This window comes from Dermacentor variabilis, unplaced genomic scaffold (genome assembly GCF_050947875.1).
Source record: "Dermacentor variabilis isolate Ectoservices unplaced genomic scaffold, ASM5094787v1 scaffold_12, whole genome shotgun sequence".
In the NCBI taxonomy this organism is placed as follows: Eukaryota; Metazoa; Arthropoda; class Arachnida; order Ixodida; family Ixodidae; genus Dermacentor; species Dermacentor variabilis.
The window spans coordinates 41,159,967-41,182,624 of NW_027460280.1; the positions used below are offsets into that span (position 1 = coordinate 41,159,967).

The 22,658-nt window shown below is 44.2% G+C and overlaps 1 protein-coding gene across 8 annotated transcripts in view; it reads right to left on the reverse strand.

The window, feature by feature from the left end:
• The window catches only part of LOC142566136 (armadillo repeat-containing protein 8-like), a 99,196-nt gene that overhangs the window by 61,879 nt on the left and 14,659 nt on the right, over window positions 1-22,658 (reverse strand). For all 8 annotated transcript variants that reach the window (XR_012824977.1, XM_075676947.1, XM_075676948.1 and 5 more), the window contains 2 exons: window positions 6,358-6,448; window positions 6,190-6,250 (listed from right to left, as the gene is read on the reverse strand). Coding sequence is in view for 7 of the 8 variants with exons in the window: in XM_075676947.1 (XP_075533062.1) it covers window positions 6,190-6,250; window positions 6,358-6,448 (152 nt within the window). In the remaining variant the exon portion in view is untranslated. The remainder of the gene's footprint in view (window positions 1-6,189; window positions 6,251-6,357; window positions 6,449-22,658) is intronic.

Genomic DNA, 22,658 nt, shown 5'->3' on the forward strand with positions numbered 1-22,658 from the left:
CGAAACTTCGTAAGTTCTTATGCATTGACTCTATAGGGCACACGGTGGTGCCGCAAAGCCGTCCTAATTATCGGGCATGTTCCAAAAATCGGGCATCCTGAAAATCGGCCGTTGACTGTACACTGGCACCTCCTCCAGCCGACGACACGGCGCCAGAGACAAATTGTTACGATTCCACTCTGTTAATCAAGCCAGCATTAACGCAACTTTCATTCCTTTTCAATAAAATTATAGCTCATTTTCCCTGATAGAAGCCCGAATTCCCGAAGTTTTCTGAGTATTTCCAGACTATTCAAAATCCCTGAGAATTCCCGGTTTTCCCAGTTCGTAGACACCCTGTTAAATGTGCAATAAAACAATTCAACCCTGGGAGGCTGCATTTGGCAAATAACTTCGCTCTCAAGAGGTGAACAACCAATTAAGGTGGTAGGCCACATTCAAAAGTCACCTTTTTTTCCCCCAACCATGATTTTAGTTTTTTGTATTTTATGCATGGCCAAAAATTGAGCAACACATTGTAAAAAAATTATCTCCCTATCATCACTAGTTTGGGAGTTGCAGCAAGTTTTCCAACCCATACCTTCGTATTGTAAAACTAAAAATCAGAACGACAGTGAACTCTCGTTAAGACGAGTTTGGTTAAGGCGAATTCTCGCATATAACGAACAACATGGGAACGTTTCTTTGGTTTTCCATACCCTAAATGCAAGAGAAATCCTCTTAAGATGAACCGCCTCAGACATGCTCTTCAGTTAAGATGAACATTCGGGGTGATCGCCACCACTATTGATCCTGGAGGCTAGGGCGCCTCAATATGGCACTCCCGGGGGCGTGTGCATCAAGGCACCCTACTGGAGGCCTGCGGCACACATCACCCGTGGACAGAGGCAAAAACAGGAGGAGGAAAGAAAAACAGTGACGTTTCACTTCGCGAAATCGGGTGACGCGCAAGCGCATGGGTGCTATAGTGCATACGAAGCTATCGGCCATCAGTGTGCCTAGACTGTCCACATCGCAGATCGTATTCAAGACAGGGCTCACAAGGTTGCGACATATGCAGTAGCTGCGGGCATAGAATGCCCCCTTGTAAACATTCGCCTACTAAGTTTACAAGCATGGTGTCAGCACACACAGACAAACATGAACACATCACGCTCGATGACCCCCAGACGCTTGCTGTCAAAACGCTGGCATGAGGAATCGCAGCAGCAGCAGCAGGCGAAGTTACCTTCGCTCTGTCTACCGCTTCAACACAAACTGAGCGGCGAGAACACAGCGCATGCAAAGCTACGAGCCATCAGGCCACCTAGACTGTACTCCGAAAGCATATTGTGTTCAAGATAAAGCCTGTGTGACCCCACACAGCCGAAGTACAACACCCCTCTCCCTCACCTCCCCGGTGCCATGCGTGTGACAGAACACAGCACGCTCCACCCCCCTCCTCCTCCTTTGCGCACGTGAGATTGAGCCGCCATCGTCAGCTCACCGTCGCACTTTCACTCGCACACGCAGCGTACGGCGTGCAAGGAAGATGTTATGACGAGACGAACCCAGTACGTCTGTACTGCAAACGAAACTTGTAGCAACTGCCAGACGAGGTCAACTCAGCACAACTCCGCTTACCTTCCTCCTCTGCGACACTTTGCCCCGTTTCTCCTTCCCCCTTTGCTCGATGTCACCTAGACTTTCCTCTAGGTTGCGATGCTTTGCCACGCGCTTAGTACGCTCCTTAATACTTTCACTAGCTCGGAGCCTGCACCGATAACCTGTGCAGCAACAGATGCCTCCTTTAACTCCCTAGTTAACTTTTTTCTACAGCACGAAAGAACAAAAGGATCTTTAAGGTCAGTAGGCAAGATGACATCGTCCATGGCTACTCGCCTATTTGCACAGAAGCACCAAACAGCCATCACGGACTGGATAAAACCAAGTAAGAGCACCACTTGAACACAGTTTTCTATTAGGTTTAGCAAAATAAACGCTTTTTGTCACTTTTCCCCCCTTCTAAGTTTACTTCATTTACCGTTTTGAAGTAAGATACTGTATTTCCTCAAATCTCACATGCACTTTTTTTTTTCAGATAAAACAAGTCCAAAAATAACGTGCACGTTAAAATAGAGTATGACCCTAAATCTGCATTACCATATCGCCATCGGCATATCAAAATGGCCGCCTCATACGCGCTTCGAGCCTAGCTGCCGTAGCTTCCTCCATGTGCTGTAGTACATGTGCTTAGGTTAGTACACCATCCGTCTTCCCGTTTACTGCGTTTGCTCTGTCAGCATGGAAGCGCCGACTGCGAAGACATGCGACGCCACAATTAAAAGGATAGTGATCATGTGTGCAGAGACGGATGAAAATACGGCCGCATCACGGGCGTTCGGAGTTCCCGAAACTTGCGTGCAGGACTGGTGCAAACAGAAGAGCTGTTCTACTCCAGCAGCTGCTGCACATGGCACGGCTGCGCGGCCCGTTTTGAAATCGATCTGCAATGGCGACAGAGTCTACGCATCTAGGCGCACCGCGCTGCGTTCTCGTCGCTTAGTTAGCGTTGAAGTGAGAGGCCGCACAAAGGTCACTTCGCTCGCTCCTGCTACAGTACTTCCTGACTCCAGCATTTTGATAAAAAGTTTCGGCGGTCACTGAGTGAGATTTGTTCATATTTGCTTTTGCACGCATGACGCCATGCTTGTTAATTTAGTTAGTAAGCATGTGTTTAAATGTTTATACGGCCAATAAAACTACTATCCTTACTTTTCATATAGCTGTCTACTAATATGCTACTGCAATCGATGCGTTGCCTTTCAGGCGAAACTGACTTTTTCTATTTATCGCAACTTTAGTGTATTGGGAGTAAATCTGTTTTTCCAAATGAGAGAAAGTTGTATTTCTGTATGAAAGAATGAGGTGCGCGGTACTGTAAAGGACTTTCTTTTTTTTAAGTCACAGCAAACGGGTGCGCATTATTTATTTATTCATACCTCAAATACCCCATTTGGGGTTTTACATGAGGGGTGGGCATATTTAGGTCATATTCTCAATGAACGCCTTGAACGATGAATGACTGGAGTGGTGTACCATTTCAGCAGGTAGATGATTCCAGTCTTTCGCTGTTTGAACAAAGAAAGAGTTAAGATGAGCGGTGGTGCGAGCTGGAGGGGGATAAACAGACTTTGAATGGCTATCACGGGAGGAAGTGCGATGTGCAGGCGTGATGTCGGTCTGGTGAAGCAGTGAGTGATAAAAGAAACACTGTCTTGCTGTTTTGCGGCGGTGCTCGAGGGTTGGAAGGTTCACAGAAGACTTACGTTTAGTGACGCAAGTGTGGTAAGAGTAGTCAGAATGAATTAACCTTGCTACACGATTCTGTATGGATTTCAGTGCTGTTGCCAGGTTAAATTGGTATCGAGGGCGATTTTTTGTTTCCTTTTTTTTTGCGTCATGAAAAACGGGTGCGCATTACAATCGAGGGCCATTACAATTGAGTAAATATGGTACAGTCGAACCTCGATATATCGAACAGCGCGGTGATTGCGAAACAGTTCGATATAGCCAGAATTCGATATATAAAATCACTGTAAAAAATGCATCAAGAACTTTTGCAAATAAATCAGTGAACCAAGGGCACGATCGGGGATAATTGTTCGGAGCATGCGTTTGGTTGCGCCGCATGCAATTGGCCTAGGCCGTGCTGACTTCGTCTGCTGGGAGCGCGCGGTCGACTGGGCCGCACGCTAAGCGTAGGCCGCGCCTATTTCGTCAGCCGCGCGAAGTCGGCGTCGTCTAGGCCAATCGCACATGGCGCAACCGAACGCGCGCTCCAAACAACGATCCCCGGTCACACCCCAATCGTGGTGCAGTAAATACACACTTAAGGCTTCACACAAAGTATTTATTTATTTGGCTGAAAGTACTGCAACAGCCAAAAGTACTTCAACAGCCAACAGCCGAGCCTGCTTCTTATTGGCAGCCACGTGCTTAAACACAGAGTCCCCAACATAGTCTTAAAAGATCCACAAGCGATAGGCCGGTAGTGGCGTAGAAGCGCCAAAGCAGATACAGCCTCGGTTGAAGTCGGGACAGGGCAACATCATCGCTTGTGGGATCAACCTCAGCAGCATCTTCGTTTGGCCGCTATTTCTGCCGCGATCGCCATGTCCGTCAATCGAAGCATTTTGAAACACTGTCAATAACAAAGTATTAAGTGGCATCTGCCAAGGCGTGTATGAATGAGCCCAGTGAGCGCACGCTGTCGCAAGTCATTGTGGATGCGAACCACCATTTCTCGCGAGGCGCTGCATGCGCAGAGCGCGGCACCAAGGAGGAGTCAGTGTGGCAAATGCAATGCCTTGTTGACGTTGCCGAACTAGCCAAGCCGCCTAGTGTGTACGGCGCTACATTCAAATGGCACCCTGGGCGTGATCGATGTGTGCAGCTATAGTGCACAGCAGTCACGAACGGCCATTGCGCTACTGCTATCTTCGAGAGAGTTGCGGGAAAGCTCAGCACCTGTCAACAGCGCACACGTGGTCTATGGTGGCGGAGTTCGATATATCCATTTTCCGTTCCCCCCCCCCCCCCCCGACCCTGCTCGAAATAAAAAATTAAAAATACATGCAATTTTCTAGGTGATATAGAAAGTGTTCGATGTACGCAATAATTCGATATATCCGTGTTCGATATATCTAGGTTTGACTGTATTTGGATGTACCTGGCGATGTTGCCAAGTATTCTTCTGATAAGACGAACAAATTTTCATGGTCTCTTCAAGTTCGTGGAGTTTTACTGTATTTCTTTTATATCAATATTGTTCAAAATATCTTTTTCATTTTATGTTGTCGCCGAGCAGCCCCACGAACAAGAGGGAACTAATGCATCTCATGGAGCCTCAAGCTATGAAGCTGGTGCATTTTAGGCCTCTGTGTAGTTTTTGACATTTTTCACACGATTTGAGGATATGTTTTTCTCAAAACAACATTTTGCGCCACCTCATGTTACGCAAACTTGGATAAATTTTTTAAAATGAAAATTGTGATAGGAAATTTTGCACACTCATTCCGCACACACAGATATGTGCAATGAACTAGAACAACAGATATTGATGCAATATTTTTGCACTTACAGCTCATCTTGCAAATAAATTTGGTCCAAATTGGGAATTTTTACTACGAAGCTGTTTATGGCTAAGGTTCTGTGAAATTTTTATGTGTGCGAGCAAAAACTATCATTACCAACAATAGCTCGTACCACTGCTCGCGCGTTCGTTGTCATCTTCCACAGCTGGCTCGTTGGCACCTCTCGGTATAACCGTGCGAATACGCTCATGCCACGACTCTCTCATTTGTCGTCCTCTTCTTACACAGCTGGCTTCGTCGGCACTTATCATGCCAGCGTTCCAATAATGCCGTTCCCTCTGCGAAAGCGCTGATGGCACTGGCCTACTGCCAGTTGATGCAGTGATTCTGTCCCAAATTCTTTGCCTCAATATACTGCTCGTGCCTTCGTCGTCTTCTTCCACAGCTGGCTCCGATGCCGCTCATCATGCCAGCGTTCCAATACTGCCCCTCCCTCTGCGAAGGCGCTGACAGCACTGGCCCACTACCAGTCAGTGCAGCGATTTTGGTCTCAAAATCTTTGCCTCAATATATTGCGAAATGAAAACGCGAATGTATAGAACGAATGTATAACACGAACATAGATGTATCACAATGAATGTGTGTGCGTACCTTTCATCACCATAACCACCAATTAAGACACTGTGTTTGTACCTTTGTTCAAAATTCTGCGTCACCTCTTTGTGGTGTGCTACACAGCTTCACTGATCATCCACCTTCACAGAGTTGAATGGCTCATGTTTTTTTTTTTTTCACTTTGCTTAGTTTCCTGAACATTACTTTTTTAATATTTATCACACTGCATTTATCCTATTTCACTTTACTCAATTCAGCAATTCATTAGTTACTTATCACTGCTGGCACGACTAGCACTTTTACCACATTTTATGACAAAAATTAACTGCCAATAAATAAAATGAACCATTTTCTGCACTTTCATAGTTGAATAAGCTAAATAAGACATATTTATTCCGTAAGAAAAAGACGTTTAAGTCCTGTTAAAATCATGGCTTCCAACTAAAAAAAAAAAATTTTTGTGGCCTACCAACTTAAGCACCAAAGTAAAAATGCATACCTTGAACACAATCCGAGGGTCTTCAGAGTGCACTGCCCCTGCTCTGCTCAGAAAGGTCATACTGAGGAGGAAGAAAGAAAATGGAACTTTTAGCGCAGTGCACATGCATCTCCATGTGGCATGTTTCAACAAAAGTAATGAAAAAAAAACAATAAACATCCAACTAACCATTTTGCTGCTGCAAGTTGCATTTCTGTGGGCTTGTCTCTGGCCATCAGGGTCACCAAGATGTCAGGAACAGTCCTGCCACCATAGCTTGCTGTAACGACATGCACAGGTATGTAATATGTAGAAACAAGATAAGCATACATGCACTGTGTTGAAGCGTATCATACAAAGCATACAGCTGTGAAAGTAATAGTGTATCACAGCATCCCACTCAAAAATTTTTCGAACAGACATGCTACCAACAAATGTAATCAAACTAGCAGTGCGATAGCTTAACTAAAATTTTTATTTGATGATGATGATTTGGGATTTTTATGGCACAGCAGCCATGCAGACTATAATGCGCCAAGCACATGTTTTTCATATTAGCTTATTTGTTTAAATGCTGTAAAATGGTGTAAATGGCCAAGTAAAAATATAAAACATGAAATGTGCTATAGTTCTTGTAGGATTCCTGTGGCTTTTAAAAAGTTAAAAGTATCTTCATATGGGACCAGTGGTTCATCGCTCAATAAGAACATAGGATGGGTAGGGATTCTTTTTTCGTAAAAGATGTTAAAATATTTTTCCCTCCATTTTTCTAAGCCAGGACATGTTATTAAAATGTGTAGCACGTTTAAATTTTCACCGCAGTGTTGGCATGTTGGTTGTGGTTTGTTATTGATAAAGAAACTATGTATCAGCCTTGTGTGACCAATTCTTAAGCGACATAAAATAACCTCATAAAATCTTTGTCTGTGGCGACAACTCTGCCATTCTCGTAAAATAGGTTTTATGCAATGAAGCTTGTTAAGTTTTTCTTGATCCCGCACTTTCTGCCAGTGTTTCCCAACTGCTATTCTTAAAGTTGTTTTGTCATGAAGTTCTGCAGTAAAGACAGTAGCCTTACTTGGAAGTCTCATTTGTTTTTCAAATTGATTTGATGTCACTGTAGCGCCTACATTACCATAGCTTCTTGATCCATCTGTAAAGTATTTCATGCGAAAATTATATTCTGATTCTATTTCTAAATATTCACTTAGTAAAGCCTCTCTTGGTGAAAATTGTTTTCTGTTTTTTGTTAAACTAAAGTCGCATTGCGCATGTTTCATCTCCCAAGGAGCAAAAGAAGGTTCATCTTGCAAGAATTTATTTCTTAGGTCGTAACATAGGTCCGCATTCAGCTTTTGGTACCTGATAAAAAGGAAGGAATGATTGCCGGTTTGTTGCTAAAATGTATTTCAAAGCGCGGCCTTGTAAATAGTAGTCTACAAGGATGCGTTGAACAGGACAGTGCTCTCGTTATGTACATTTTTCCAAGAAATAATCTTCTGTGTTCCAAAGACAGCTGGTTGGTTTCTGCATACAAGCTTTGTATGGGAGACATACGAAATGCACCGCAACACAGACGTAGTCCAAGATGATGCACCGGATCAAGAACCTCTAATGCAGACTTTCGAGCTGAGCCGTACACAAAACATCCATAGTCTAATTGTGACCAGACAACTGCATTGTATATGCAAAGCAGACATATTCTATCTGAACCCCATGATCGGTGGGATAGGAGCTTTATTAAATTTATGGATTTCAGAGATTTCTGTTTTGCATAAGCGATGTGCACTTTGAAGTTGAGTTTCTTGTCAAAGACTATGCCAAGAAATTTGTGTTCGTTCTTTACTGTGATTTGCTGTCCTTTAATATGTAATGTTGGGTCCGGTGTGAGCCTTCGGTATTGACTGAAAGGTACGCATATTGTTTTTTCTGTGCAAAATTTAAAACGATTTCGTTTGCCCATCGCACTATAGAGTTTACACCCAACTGGAGTTGGTGTTCGCAAGTAGCCATATTACAAGAGGAGAAACAAAGTTGAATGTCAGTGACATATAAAGAATACATTAAGGAAGAACGAATAACTGTAGTTATCGAATTGAGCTTCACTAAAAATAGTGTAACGCTCAATACTCCACCTTGCGGCACTCCATTCTTCTCCATAAAACAGTTGGAGAAAGTTGGTCCAAACATCACCTGAAAAGTTCGGTCTTCCAAATAGCTTTTGATTATACCAAGCATGTGCCCTTTTATTCCGTATCTGTGCAAGTCCATTAAAATGCCATGTCTCCACGTCATATCATACGCTTTTGATCAGTCAAAGAAAACGGAGACGCAATGTTGCCTTTGGACGAAAGATTCACGGATTTTTGTTTCTAACCGGACTAATTGGTCGATTGTACTATGATTGACTCTAAAGCCACACTGGTACTGATCAAGTAACCCTTTACTTTCCAAAAGGTGTACAAGCCGTCTGTTAACCATTCTTTCTAATGTTTTTCCTAAACAACTGGTTAAGGCAAAGGGGTGATAACTGTTAGGATCAGAGCGTGCCTTTCCAGGTTTAAGTGGTAGAACTATCGCCTTCTTCCATGCTTTTGGAAAATAGCCTTCCGCCAACAACCTGTTGAAGAGGTGAAGGATTGTGTCGTAAGTGTTCATGTGTAGGTGTCGTAGCATTTTGTAGTGTATGTTGTCTGGAACTGCCGAATGGTTCTTCCCTAAATATATCGGATCGAAGAGTTCAGTTTTTGTAAAAGGACAGTTATATGGCTCAGTACTATTCAGTGATATCCGAAGATCTTTCTTTTCTGCTGTGGCCTTTATCTTAAGAAACTCAGGAGTGTAATGAGCGTCACTCGAAATTCCAGCAAAGTGCTCGCCAAGTATATTTGCTTGCCCTTTAAGGTCCGTTTCCTCGTCAAATATAGGAAGTGTGTATTCTGTATGAACATCGTCAATTTTTCTCACTTTCTCCCAGACTAATTTACTTGTTGTGTGACTGTTTATAGAGCTCACATATTTCACCCATGATGTTCTTTTTGCTATCAGTCTTTCTCTTCTAGCCTCACTGCGCTTTTGTTTAAAAAACAATAAATTTTCGAAAGTTGGGTACCTGTTTAGTCGAGACCATGCACAGTTTTGTTTCCTATGAGCTTTATCACATGCATCATTCCACCACGGTTTTGGTCTACGTGGAAGCTTCCCTTGTGAAAGTGGTATGGAGTTTTCAGCTGCATCTAAAATTTGTTTCGTTATCGCATCACATAAGTCGTGAATACTGAGTGCGATGACATCCTCAATCCTTATTTCTGAGCTTTCCAAAAAAAAAAAAAAAGAGACCACTCTGCTTTACCCATCTTCCATCTCTGTCTTCGTGCTGGCATTGTTGGAGACGCGTCGATCGGCTTGAGTATAATAGGGTAGTGGTCGCTGCCACGTGGGTTTTCCTTCACGTCCCAAGTAAAAAACCCAGCAAGTGATGGCGTGCCACAGGAGAGGTCAATGCTTGAAGTAGATTGTGATTTAGCAATAAAATATGTTGGTCCATCATTAAAAAGGTACACATTGCAGTTGTCTAAAAATTCTTCTACCATTTTCCCCCTTGCATCAGCGTGGCTACTGCCCCAGATGTTACTATGAGCATTAAAATCATCCAGTAAAAGGAAAGGTTCTGGAAGTTTTTTCACGAGATTTTCTAATTCTTTTCTTGTGATATTCTTACCTGGTGGTAAGTACAGGGAGCATACTGTTATTGTTTTTCTCTATCTGAACCTTTACTGCAACAGCTTCTAAGTTGGTGTTAAGCTTCACTTCACATACTGGGACTCCTTGAGCAACCACTATAGCGACTCCTCCAGGTGCGACTGACGCCTGTTCCCTACCTTTGCGAAAGATGCTATATCGACGCAGAGGTTGTTTATGGCAACCTTTCAAATGAGTTTCTTGCAAACACATAACAGAAGCCTCAGCATCCTCAAAAAGATCGTAAATGTCATCAATATTAGTTCTTAAACCACGGCAGTTCCACTGCACAATAGTAGCCATATTTGAAGATGTGGATTATCAAGTACTTCACGAAGAGATTCTATGTAAAAGGTCACAAAGATGACATATGTAAATGAGCAAGAAACTTGCTAAAATGCTTTTTAGGTCACGTCTCCTTGTCAGGGGGAATGACCAGAAGTCTACCCCCTATGTGTTTTCCAGGGGGAATGCCCGACTTTTTGGTTTGCCTACCAGATGTAGGCTCTTTTGTTTGATTCGTGTCCTGTGGACACACTTACATCATATCATTACCCTTTGGGCGTTCATCGTTGATGGTGCTTGGTGAAGGTGCCGTCTTCTTGGAAAGAAAGCGGTCCTTCAGCACCGGCGTTAGACCTTCGAGGCCTCTACCGCGTGCTGACTGCTGTCAGCCGCAGCAGAAGCCTCTGGGCCTCTTGGGAGAGGGTTGCGATGAGCGTCTGTTCTTTCACTGGGTGAGGAGGGCCAGAGAGCTGACACCTTGTCCAGAAGCTCCACCTGGATTCCAACTGACACCATCGGCGGCGCACGCCCTCTCTGCACAGCCTGTGCGTAAGTACCTCTATCGGCAAATGCGACTCTCTTTTTGGCTTCAATGTATATGTTCTCCCGTACATTCAATGCAGTCACTTCTTTTCCTTTTTTTCCACTGAGGACAAGATCTGGAAAATGCCGCATGCTGACCTGCGCAGTTTGCGCAGCATAGCTTGTTTGTGCACAATTCATCACCATGGTCTGGTTGACTGCATTTAGCACAGGTTGCTCTTCCACGACACGAGTGGGATCCGTGCCCGTATTTCTGACACCGAAAGCACCGGCGAGGATTGGGCAAATACGGTCTTACTCTAAGGTACCAGTAAGCGGCCTTAACGGCACTTGGAAGAGTTATGGAGTCGAAGGTCAGCACAATGTGCTTGGTCGGAATTTCACTGTCATTTTTTCTCAATTTTATTCTTCTTGCAGCTAGAACACCTTGATCTCTCAAGGCTTCTTCGATTTCCTTGTCTGTGCACTTAAGGAGTTCTGTATCTGATATCACACCCTGCGCGTAGTTCAGTGTCCAATGTGGCGAGACAGACACACTGTTCTCGCCAATCTTCTCAAGTTTCTTAATCTGCCTGCTATGCTCAGTCGTCATAACTTCGAGCAAGAGGTCTCCAGAATTCATTTTCTTGGCTTTGTAGGTCTCACCAATACACTCGTCAAGTGCTTTGGCGATGAGGAAGGCGGACATGTCTTGAATTTTTTATTCAGTTTCAGACGTGATGACAAAAAATTTTGTAAAGCTATCACTAGGTTTATTGAAGTCCATTACCTTGGTCCGGTGCCTTTTCGGCCTCCGATCAGGTTTTTCTGAAGAGGGGGTTCTATTCATGAAATTACAGATACGTTCGGCAGCTAAGCTGGCTGCCCACCATGGAGCCAAACACAATGTGTTTTAAAAACTACTAGCCATACATAACTGCTATAACCATATAACCAGGACCAAGGAAGGCCACATGGTTAACCACATGGTTAACCACAAGGAAGGCCACATGACCACATGGTTAACCCTAGCCACCCGGAAACTTGGAAATGAAATGAAGTAAATAGGAGACAGGAAAGATAGACTAGTGAAAGGAAAGAAAAAAGATTGACTGCCAATTTCCCCCGGGTGGGTCAGTCCGGGGGTGCCATCTATGTGAAGCAGAGGCCAAAGAGGTGTGTTGCCTCCGCCCGGGGGCCTTAAAGGTCCAAACACCCAGCATCGGCTCAACCTCCAGGATCCCCCTTTCCCCAGACACGGCTAAGCCGCGCACGGGTACACGCGGGAGGGTCCAACCCTCGTGTGCTCGGGTACGTGGTGTCGCAACACACCAAACGCCTGCTGACGCAGACGTCTCTGCGGGGAATTTTTATCTGTCCGGGTAGGTAAACTCTTGCTGAATAATGACTAGGGGCCCATATTTTGTAACCATTCATTTTCCATTCTTTTCACCCTTTGATGATTTGCTTGGATGGCAGTGCCCAGATCAACCACTCAACATGACTGATGATAAGACGAATGTAAATTAAAGGGATTGTTTAAAGGGATTAAAGGGATCTTTCATTGTTGTCTTGTGACATGGGAATAATAATATTTATTAGATAGAATATCAAAGTACAAAAGTAAGCCTGCCGAAGCCAAATAAGGGGTTGAATGACAAAGAAACACCCGCAAGATGAGAATAGGCTGAAGGGCCTTGAAGCAGGTTCCAAGGAACACATGCCTGGCATTCAACGGTACCCCTTCCCAAATATCCAACAAAAGCTTTCAGAATACAGCTTGTTGTATAATTGGAACAATCAGAAAACAATTATTGAACCCACCATGACTCGTGGCTTTCCCCTCCTCTTTGTAGTCACTACTGCACTAGAAACTGTGCCATTGTGCTAGTATGAAGTAATACCAGTAATCCTTCACCTATTGTTGCACTGAGCTTTGCTATCAGTGCTGTGGTATCATTCATGGCCACCAGAAGGCACCACTGTCTTACTGGCAATTACCATATTTTCCGGTCTTTAAGTCGCACCTTTGTATAAGTCGCACCCCCCTCAAAACGGCAGTTTTTCTGAAAAAAAAAAAATACATAAGTCGCACCGGTGTATAAGATGCACCGGTGTCTAGACAGAACTAATTTTTCAAAAATGGTTTATTGATACACACAGATGGCATGTACTTACAGATGGCGTTTAGGCAAAACCATCGAAGCCTTCTTACTCTGAGTCGCTAACAAATAATTCAGCAACTTCAAGTGGGAGTTCCCCCAGCGCCTCACTGTCGTCCTCAAACTCGATGTTTTCTTCGCCAACATCGTCACCACTTGCAAACAGGATCAGTCCGGTCTTTGAGAACCCAGCTACAACTGTTTTTGTGGAAATGGAGTCCCAGGCGTCGGAGACCCATTTGGTCACCTCTCCAAACGTCGCGCGTCTCATGCGTCCTGTGTATTTGTAAAATTGGGGTCACCCTCGGACATCCACGACTCCCGGAAGCGTCGCAGCTTTTCTTTCAAACTGCGGTTCACAGAAATGTCCAGCGGCTGCAGCATCTTCATCATGCCGCCTGGTATCACCACTGGGACACAGTTCTCCACACTAATCTTCTTTATGGAATCCGTGAAGTGTGCCCGCATACTGTCCATCACAAGCATTCCCTTCTTAACGTGAAAAAATCCGTCAGGTCGACGCGAAAAACATTGGTCGAGTCACAGACTCATCATAGCTTCACCGATCCATCCTTCGGCACTGGCCTGCACCACCATAGCGGGAGGAAAGCAGTCTTTTGGTAGAGTCTTCCGCTTGAAAATTAACATGGGAGGCAGCTTCGTACCGTCCACGCACCAGGCGAGAACAACAGTGAAGTGCGATTTTTCATGGCCAGTTGTCCTCACCGTTATAGTTTTATTTTCCCCTTTCTCGGCGACGCTCTTCTCAAGGAGAATATCAAACGTAAGCGGGACTTCGTCCATGTTTACGATGTAGCTCGCATATATGTCCTTGGTCACAATTTCGTCTTTAACAAATGCACTGAAGTTTTCCAGTTGTTCCTAAAAGTCGTCAGGGATTCTGGAATATCGTCGTTCGTGCTAGCACCCCCAACTTATTACGCCGCATAAAGCGAAAACACCACGACGGACCGCTCGTAAATCCAACAGTATTCATCTCTGTTCCAAAGGTCGTCGCCTTGAGATGGAGCTGCACTGTAGACAGCCCCCTGCCTTCGGGTCATTGCTCGAGTACCCCCGCGCGCAGACGGTCCTCGAACTCCGGCAAGTAGCTTTCTTGCCGCGGTTGGCCGTTTTTGCCGATTTCATTGTCTGGAGCACGCTGGTGGCGCTGCGCCAGTCGCATATAATTTTCTCCATAACCTCAAACTGCCTTCCTGCAGCCTGATTTCCATGTTCTTGTGCAAATGCAATTGCATGCAGCTTGAATTTCGCACCGCAACTTTTTCGCCTTGCAGGCGGCGTCATGACTAGCGAGAAAAATGACATGACCGGTGCTACACATGTGAAGCACTACGCAAGGATTAGTGCAATGAACGTGTCGTGGCATTTCATTTTTGCAAGCCAATTTGCTGTTTCAATTTCTTATGACATGTAGTTACTGTGCGTGGCAGAAGGTGGCGTGCGGTAGTAGCACGTGATCAATGTCATATTTGTGACTAGGAAAAGCGGAAAATTGTTTGGTTTAACGTCCCGAAGCGACATATGGGCTATGAGGGACACCGTAGCGGCGGGCTTCGAATTAATTTAGCCCAGAGAGCTGTCTCTTAAAGTGTGCGAACACTGCGAAGCACAGAGGCACCTTTTCGAGCACGGACCATGCACGGCCGCCACGAACCGGATTCATTCCATACATAAGTAACACCAGCATAAAAGACGCACCGACGAAAATTTCTGAAAATAACAGCGACTTATACACCGGAAAAGATGGTACATCTCTTGATTATGCTTTATCATGCTTACCTGCTGTTTATTTTTGGCTCATTTTGAATTAAACGAAACAGCTACTGTCACTAAACATGATGAGCACACCATATTTCTAACAAAGCTTTGTTTTACTCTACTGCAAGTGAAAGCAGCCCAGGGAAGCATGTACAGTGCAGTCCACTTATAACGATACCACATATAACGATACATCGGTTATAACGATGGGTCGACATGAGAGTGTCATTTTATGCATTAGGTCTATGGGGAAAAAAAAACATTTATAATGATAGGTTATTCACCGCATATCGGATATAACGATCAAAATTTTGCCGTCTGGACGGCGTTTTCCGTGCCAAATAATCGTAACATTTGCGTTGCTTAGTACCCTGAAACGAACGAAGTCGAGACGAGCCGATGTTTACCTCCGTAAGTTCGTATCTGCCGCCATTACCGCGCAGCGCGTCCCGCCTCACCTGCGCACCGGAGAATAGCTGAGAAGGTGCAGCGCGCCACTACATGGCGCTAGCTGCTTCATGCGCGTCGGCTACAGTCGCTCTAAAAGAGAGAGAAAGAAAAAAAAGCAACAAGCAAAGCGGCACGGTGGCGCCCGTCCCACGTCTCTCTCTGTCGCGATAGGCTGACGCCACCGAAGCAGCGTGCAACGAACGGTTCAACCCAGTTCGAAGATGGCGCCGACAAAGTGCAAAGCTGTGTCGCTTGACACGAAGATGGATATTTTGCAGGACTCTCGATGCGGCTTCAAGGTGAGCGCCCTTGTGAAGAAGTATGAGCTTGCCCAGTTAATGATATCAACCATATTGAAAACCGGGAGCACCGCGATTGTGAAGGCATGAGCTATCAGCGGCCATGCTGATCAGGGGAAAAGGGTTAGAGACCCTTTGTACGCCGATGTTGAAGAGGCACTTTACCAGTGGTTCATCACCAATTGCTTCAAAAAGGCGGGCTTCGTGCGTAAGGATGAACTTCCCCAACCCACTGAGACCAACACGGTGTAAGCCGCTGACAATACCGAGCTCTGGGAGCTCATTCCTACTGGTGACATAGGTGGTGCGTCGAAGGAGGAGTTTTTGACTGCAGACAGTGCTGCCTCATTCTGCGATGAGATCACCGACGAGGCGATCGCCGAAGATGTGCTGTCACGACAGACGGCAAAGTTGTGCGACGGTGGCGACAGCAGCAGCGACAGTGACAACAAGATTGACAGTGGCTCCTTGACCCCGACCTCGATGTCCACGCAAAGTGCACTGTCGTCGATCGACTCCTTAGTCGATTTTATGCATGCTAAAGGATTGCTAAAGTACATGACCGGGGTTGTTGGAGAAGTATGGGAGAGGCCTTTGCCCTGCAGTGGGCGTAACCAGGCTGATGATGATGATGATGATGATGATGGAAGGATTGCCGCCAGTGTTCGCGCAGCAGCTGGAATCCATGCACACCACTGTTGTGAAGCTGAAGCTGCAGCAAAAGCAAGTGCAGATTTTGGACTATTTCGGCGTGCCTAACCCTTGACACTGTCATTGGTGCTAGAAATAAAGTTCATTTTTCATGGCCTACTTTCTACATCATCTATTCTTTAGAGCAAGTAGCGAATTCGAGTTTGGAGCTGCAAAGGTATATTCCGCTTTTTTTTTTTTTTTAATAACTGCAGTCCAGATATAGCGATCATCGGTTATAACGATCATATTTTTCGTCTTTCTCGATATAGTTATAAGCGGACTGCACTGTATAAAATTTCCTGCTAATACAGCCAAACCTGTTTATAATGAACTCGATAGTTCCATGAAAAGTGGTCATTGTATCAGTAGTTTGTTATATCTGAACTTTCCCACAAAAACCGTAAATATTAAAGATAGTGAAGCTAGAATTGGCACTTATTATTGGACCACCTTGGTCCGAAAATCCCATTTTTAGTATCTTCTTCCTTTGTTCCGGCACTTTCCCACATCTAGCTGCAAGTTTCCAATAAAAATATTATCTAAAGAACAAAATGGGGCGTCGTAGCTCTTTCAAAATGGCGCCCAGATGGTTTCCATTACTTGCCATTTCGAAAGTACAAGTGCAGCCACAGCAATTCTTTCTCCAAAAGCTTGTGATATATTTTACTATCAGCGGGATCCGAATGAATTCTGCATACAAGATCGGAGTTCTAGTTGGCTGGAAGCAGAAACTATTGCGGCATGCCAGCATTATGCGAAGGTCCTACTGTTATGGCTGCAGCATTATGCACGTGAGAGCTGTGATCCGCAAAGATACCTTTTCTATGCCGCTTCAGCTGAAAAAGTATTAAGTTCAAAAGGTGAAACGCCATCATGAACCATTATCACACACAACAAAAATGAGGCGTCAACGAACTGTGATTTCAAGGTAACTGCGTAGTAACCACTGACTGCCATTTTCCATGTCAGCAGCGCGCCGTGTTGCGTTCACACCAACTCGGGCCATGTGAATATCAATAGCAACAATAAGGTAGCAATACATAAGCAGCTCATCATCATCATCATCAGCAGCAGCAGCCTGTTTTATGTCCACTGCAAGACGAAGGCCTCTCCCTAGCGTCCTGCACCAACCGATTCCAACTAGCAACCGTAAATTTCCTAATTTCATCGCTCCACCTAGTCTTCTGCCGTCCTCGACTGCGTTTCTCTTCTCTTGGTGCCCATTCTGTAACCCTAATGGTCCGACGGTTATCTAACAGTCACAATACATGACCCGCCCAACTCCATTTTTTTTCTCTTGATGTCAATTAGAATACTGTCTATCTCGCTAATCCAAACCACTCTTTCTGTCTCTTAATGTTATGCCTAGCAATCTCCATTCCATCGCTCTTTGCACGGTCCTTAACTTGTTCTCAAGCTTCTTTGTCAGTCTCCAAGTCTCTGCCCCATATGTCAGCACTGGTAAAGTGCACAGATTGTACACCTTCCTTTTCAATGATAATGGTAAGCTTCCAGTCAGGAGCTGACAACATTTGCCGTATGCGATCCAACCCATTTTTATTCTTCTATGAATTTCCTTCTCATGACCAGGGTTCCCTGTGATTACTTGACCTAAGTAAACGTGCTCCTTCACAGACTGTAGAAGTTGACTGGCGATCCTGAACTCTTGTTCCTTTGCCCGGCTATTCATCATTATCTTTGTCTTCTGCATATTAATCTTCGACTCCACTCTTACTCTCTCTCTGTTAAGGTCCTCAATAATTTGTTGCGACTCGTCTGCATTGTTGCTGAACAGAACAATGTCATTGGAAAATCGAAGGTTGCCGAGATATTTGCCGTCGTTCCTTACTCCTAAGGCTCGCCATTTTAATAGCTTGAATACTTCTTCCAAGCACACAGTGAACATATACATATACCAACAAACATATACACAAACACAACATATACCAAGAATAACTATGCACACTAATCAAAATAAGCCATGGTTCACCAGAGATTTAAAGAAGCTTGAAAACCAAAAGAAACGTCGCTTCCGGCTAGCCACGCGTCTTGGAAGCACCGAGGCTTGGTCAAGATACTACACGGCAGAGAACGCCTACCTGAGTGCCCTTCACACTGCTAAAAAATCTTTTTATAACGTCGACCTGCCCAAGCTACTTACTCAAAATCCTCGGCAGTTCTGGCGCATTTTAAATCCCAAAGAAGCTCGTACCATCAGCGTGACGAATGCAGCAGGCGACACCGCCACGGACGCCGAGTGCGCCGATATATTCAACACAGCATTTTTTTCCGTGTTTACAAAAGAAACTACCACTCCAGACTCTCCACTACCTACTAACATAACATCACATATGCCACCCATTGTATTTTCGGTAGATGGTATACTATCAATCATTGAAAAAAACAAATTATGTACTTCTTCTGGTGTAGACGAAATTAACTCGAAGATCCTAATGAATACTAAGCATATATCCGCGGCATGTTTCACTCTGTTGTTCACGCAATCATTGTCTACAGGTACTTTACCGGATGATTGGAAAGTGGGAAAGGTCGTTCCAGTATTCAAAGCAGGTAACAAAGACTCCCCCTTAAACTACCGCCCCATTTCATTAACTAGTGTTCCTTGCAAAATCATGGAACATGTCATATACTCGCATATCATGAACTTTTTAGACTCGGAAAACTTCTTTCATCCTTCACAACATGGTTTTCGTAAAGGGCTTTCATGTGAAACACAACTAGCTATCTTCCTTAATGATCTCCACGTTAATCTTGATAACAACGTTCAAACCGATGCAATCTTTCTAGACTACTCTAAAGCTTTTGACACAGTGCCTCATAACCGCTTGCTAATAAAATTATCTAGATTGAACTTGGATCCTCTTGTAGTACAATGGATAAAAGAATTCCTTACTAATCGTTCCCAGTTCGTCTTTGTCAATAACGTCTCCTCCGAACCCCTCCCTGTCACTTCAGGTGTCCCTCAAGGCTCAGTCTTAGGACCGCTTCTTTTCCTAATATACATTAACGATCTTCCCCTGCATGTATCTTGTCCTATTCGTATGTTCGCTGACGACTGTGTGATTTATCGTACTGTGACTAACATCTCTGACCAAGCATCTCTCCAGAATGACCTTAATAACGTGCAGGAATGGTGCAACCGTTGGCAAATGGCCTTGAACCCTAACAAGTGCAAATTTATTTCAATTTCCCGCCGTCGTAATCCTTATCTGTCTACTTACACAATTGCAAACGTCCCACTAGAATCAGTTCTAACCTATAAGTACTTAGGCGTAACCCTGTCCCACGACCTTTCCTGGAATGCGCATGCTACTAACGTAATCTCGTCAGCAAACAAGTCTCTTGGGTTCATGAGGCGTCATCTTCGTCATGCTCCACAGCACGTCAAACTACTCGCATACAAATCATTTGTCAGGCCACAACTGGAATATGCCGCCGCCATCTGGAACCCTCATCAAACATATATCATCAATGCACTCGAGTCGGTTCAGAATCGTGCGACTAGATTCATCCATTCTTCATATTCATATAACATCAGCGTTTCACACTTAAAGGCACAATCTAGCTTGGCATCTCTTGCTTTTCGTCGTCGCATCGCCACGCTCGTTCTTTATCACAAATTTTTTTACAGCTCACTAAGCCGCCCGCCTTACATCACGCCATCATCTTCACGCATGTCACAGTGCACCAGCCATCAACTCCAAGTTTCTCGTCCTCGAACACGAACTGTCACTTTTCAATCATCATTTTTTCCTCGAGCTGCCAAGGACTGGAACGACCTACCCATTGATGTCGCTGCCATCACATGTCATTCACAATTTCTAGAAACTGTTGAAACTTGTATTTCAATGTAACATCTGCCTTTTCCTATGTTCACATGTTAACCACCCCTTATGTAATACCCCGAATGGGGTCTTTAAGGTAATAAAATGAAATGAAATGAAATGAAATAGCATTGGAGAGATTGTGTCTCCCTGTCTGAACCCTTTCTTTATAGGTATCCTCCTGTTTTTCTTGTGTAGAATTAAGGTAGCTGTGGAATCTCTGTAGGTATTTTCGAAGGTATTTACGTAAACGTTCTGTACTCCTTGATTACATATTGCCTCTATGACTGCTGGTATCCCTACTGAATCAAATGCCTTTACGTAATCTATGAAACCCATATATAGAGGCTGATTGTACTCTGCGGATTTCTCGATAACCTGATTAATGACACGGATGTGATCCATTGTAGAGTATCCCTTCCTGAAGCCAGCCTGTTCCCTTGGTTGACTAAACTCCAGTATTGCCCTTATTCTATTGGAGATTATTTTGGTAAATATTAAATAATACTGGGAGTAAGCTAATGGGCCGATACTTTTTCAATTCTTTAGCGTCTCCCTTTTTGTGGATTAGTATAATGTTTCAATTTTCCCTGTCCTCTGGGACCCTTGAAGTCGATAGACACTCCATAAAGAGAGCCACCAGTTTTTCAAACATTATGTCTCCTCCATCTTTGATTAAATTGACTGTTATTCCATCTTCTCCTGCCACTTTTCGCCGTTTTCATGTCTTCCAAGGCTCTTCTAACCTCATCGCTGGTTTTAGGAGGAGTCTCTGCAACCTGTTAACTACTGCTTCGAATGGAGGTATCGTGGCTCCTCTGGGTACTGTACAGGTCAGTATAGAATTCTCCCACTGATATTACTATACCTTCGAGATCGCTGATAATATTACCCTGGTTATCTTCCAGTGCATACATCTTGGTTTGTCCGATGCCAAGTTTCCTTCTCACTGATTTCAGGCTGCCTCTATTTTTTACGGCTTCTTCAGTCTTTCTCACGTTATAATTTCTAATATCGCTTATTTCCGATTTGTTGATCAGTTTTGACAGTTCCGCGAATTCTATCTTATCTCTTAAGTTGGACACTTTCATTCTTTGTCGTTTCTTTATTATGTCCTTTGTTACTTGGGACAGCTTGCCGACTGGTTGCCTTGGTGCCTTGCTTTCCACTTCAATTGCTGCCTCTGAAGCCAGCCTCGTTACGGTATCATTCATTACCTCTATATCATCATCATCATCATCTCGCTGCTCTAAGGCTGCATATTTGTTTGCAAGTACCAGGCTAAATTTGTCTGCTTTTACCCTTACTGCCTCTAAGTTGACCCGTTTTTTCTTGACCAATCGTACTCTTTCTCTGTTCAAATTGAGGTGAATCCTTGGCCTCACTATCCTATGATCACTGCACTTTACCCTGCCTATCACTTTTACATCCTGCAGTATGCTGGGATCGGCAGAAATTATGAAGTCAATTTCATTTCTTGTTTCACCATTAGGGCTTCTCCAGGTCCACTTTTTGTTGCTACGCTTCTTGAAAAAGGTGTTCATTATTCAGAGCTTATTTCTTTCTGCGAATTCTACCAGCATTTCTCCTCCAGCATTCCTAAAATCGACACCATAGTTACCAATTGCTTGTTCACCAGACTGCTTTTTCCCCACTTTTCGCCCATTGTTACTGTATACCGAGTTTGGACTTTTCTCATCACTAAGTCTACATCTTCATAAAACTGATCTACTTCCTAATCGTTGTGACTGGATGTTAGAGTGTAGGCTTGTACTAACTTTAATCTACACCTCTTATTAAGTTTGATTACGACTACTGCTACCCTCTTCATTAATGCTGTAGAATTCGTCAATGTTGCCTGCTATGTCCTTATGGATTAGGAATCCTACCCCATATTGCTTCTTATCAGGGAGACCTCAATAGCAGAGGACATGGCCATTATTCAGCAATGTATAAGCCTCACCAGTTCTTCTAATCTCACTAAGGCATAGTGCACGAGGTATCGCATGGAGAACTACGCAAGAACGGGAGTACCGCAGTGATGGCCTCAGAGATTCCACCGGCACACACGGCAGTGCTATCTTGGAAGTCACGGCTGCAGTACGCTGTACTACCTCACCCTGAAGTACACTGGAGACATGCCTTAGAAACATGGTTACCCTGGCTTCGTTGAAAGCGAGTGACTTTCTTCATGGCTTCCGAAATCGACGTGCAGCACTCGTGTCTTCACAATGGCTGGACTGGAGCAGGGGGCATGCTGCTATGCGCCCAGTACGCTCGCAATTTTGTGATATGGAACTTCGTGTGTGCCCTCCTTTTACTGCAACTGAGTTTGAAGTGTTCGTTATAACGGTTCAGTGCTTTTGAAAATGTTCATTATACATGGACACAGCTTCGATAGGCAGGGTTAGAAAATTGGAAATGCAGAAAAATGTGGTCGTTATAACTGATACAATTTTATACAGTTAAACCTCGATATAACGAACTTCAGTATAACAAAATTCTCGATATAACCAAGTATTTAACTGTTTGTACCTTAATGCCCATAGAACACCATATATTTAGAACCTCAATATAACGAGGTGTGTTTGTATGCCATTTCAATATAACGAAATTTCACTGCCACAGCAAAAGAATGCCGAGACAATTAATGGAAACTTCTGCGGACACAGATGGTCAAATGATTGAATCACAAACTGCTGCTTGCAAAC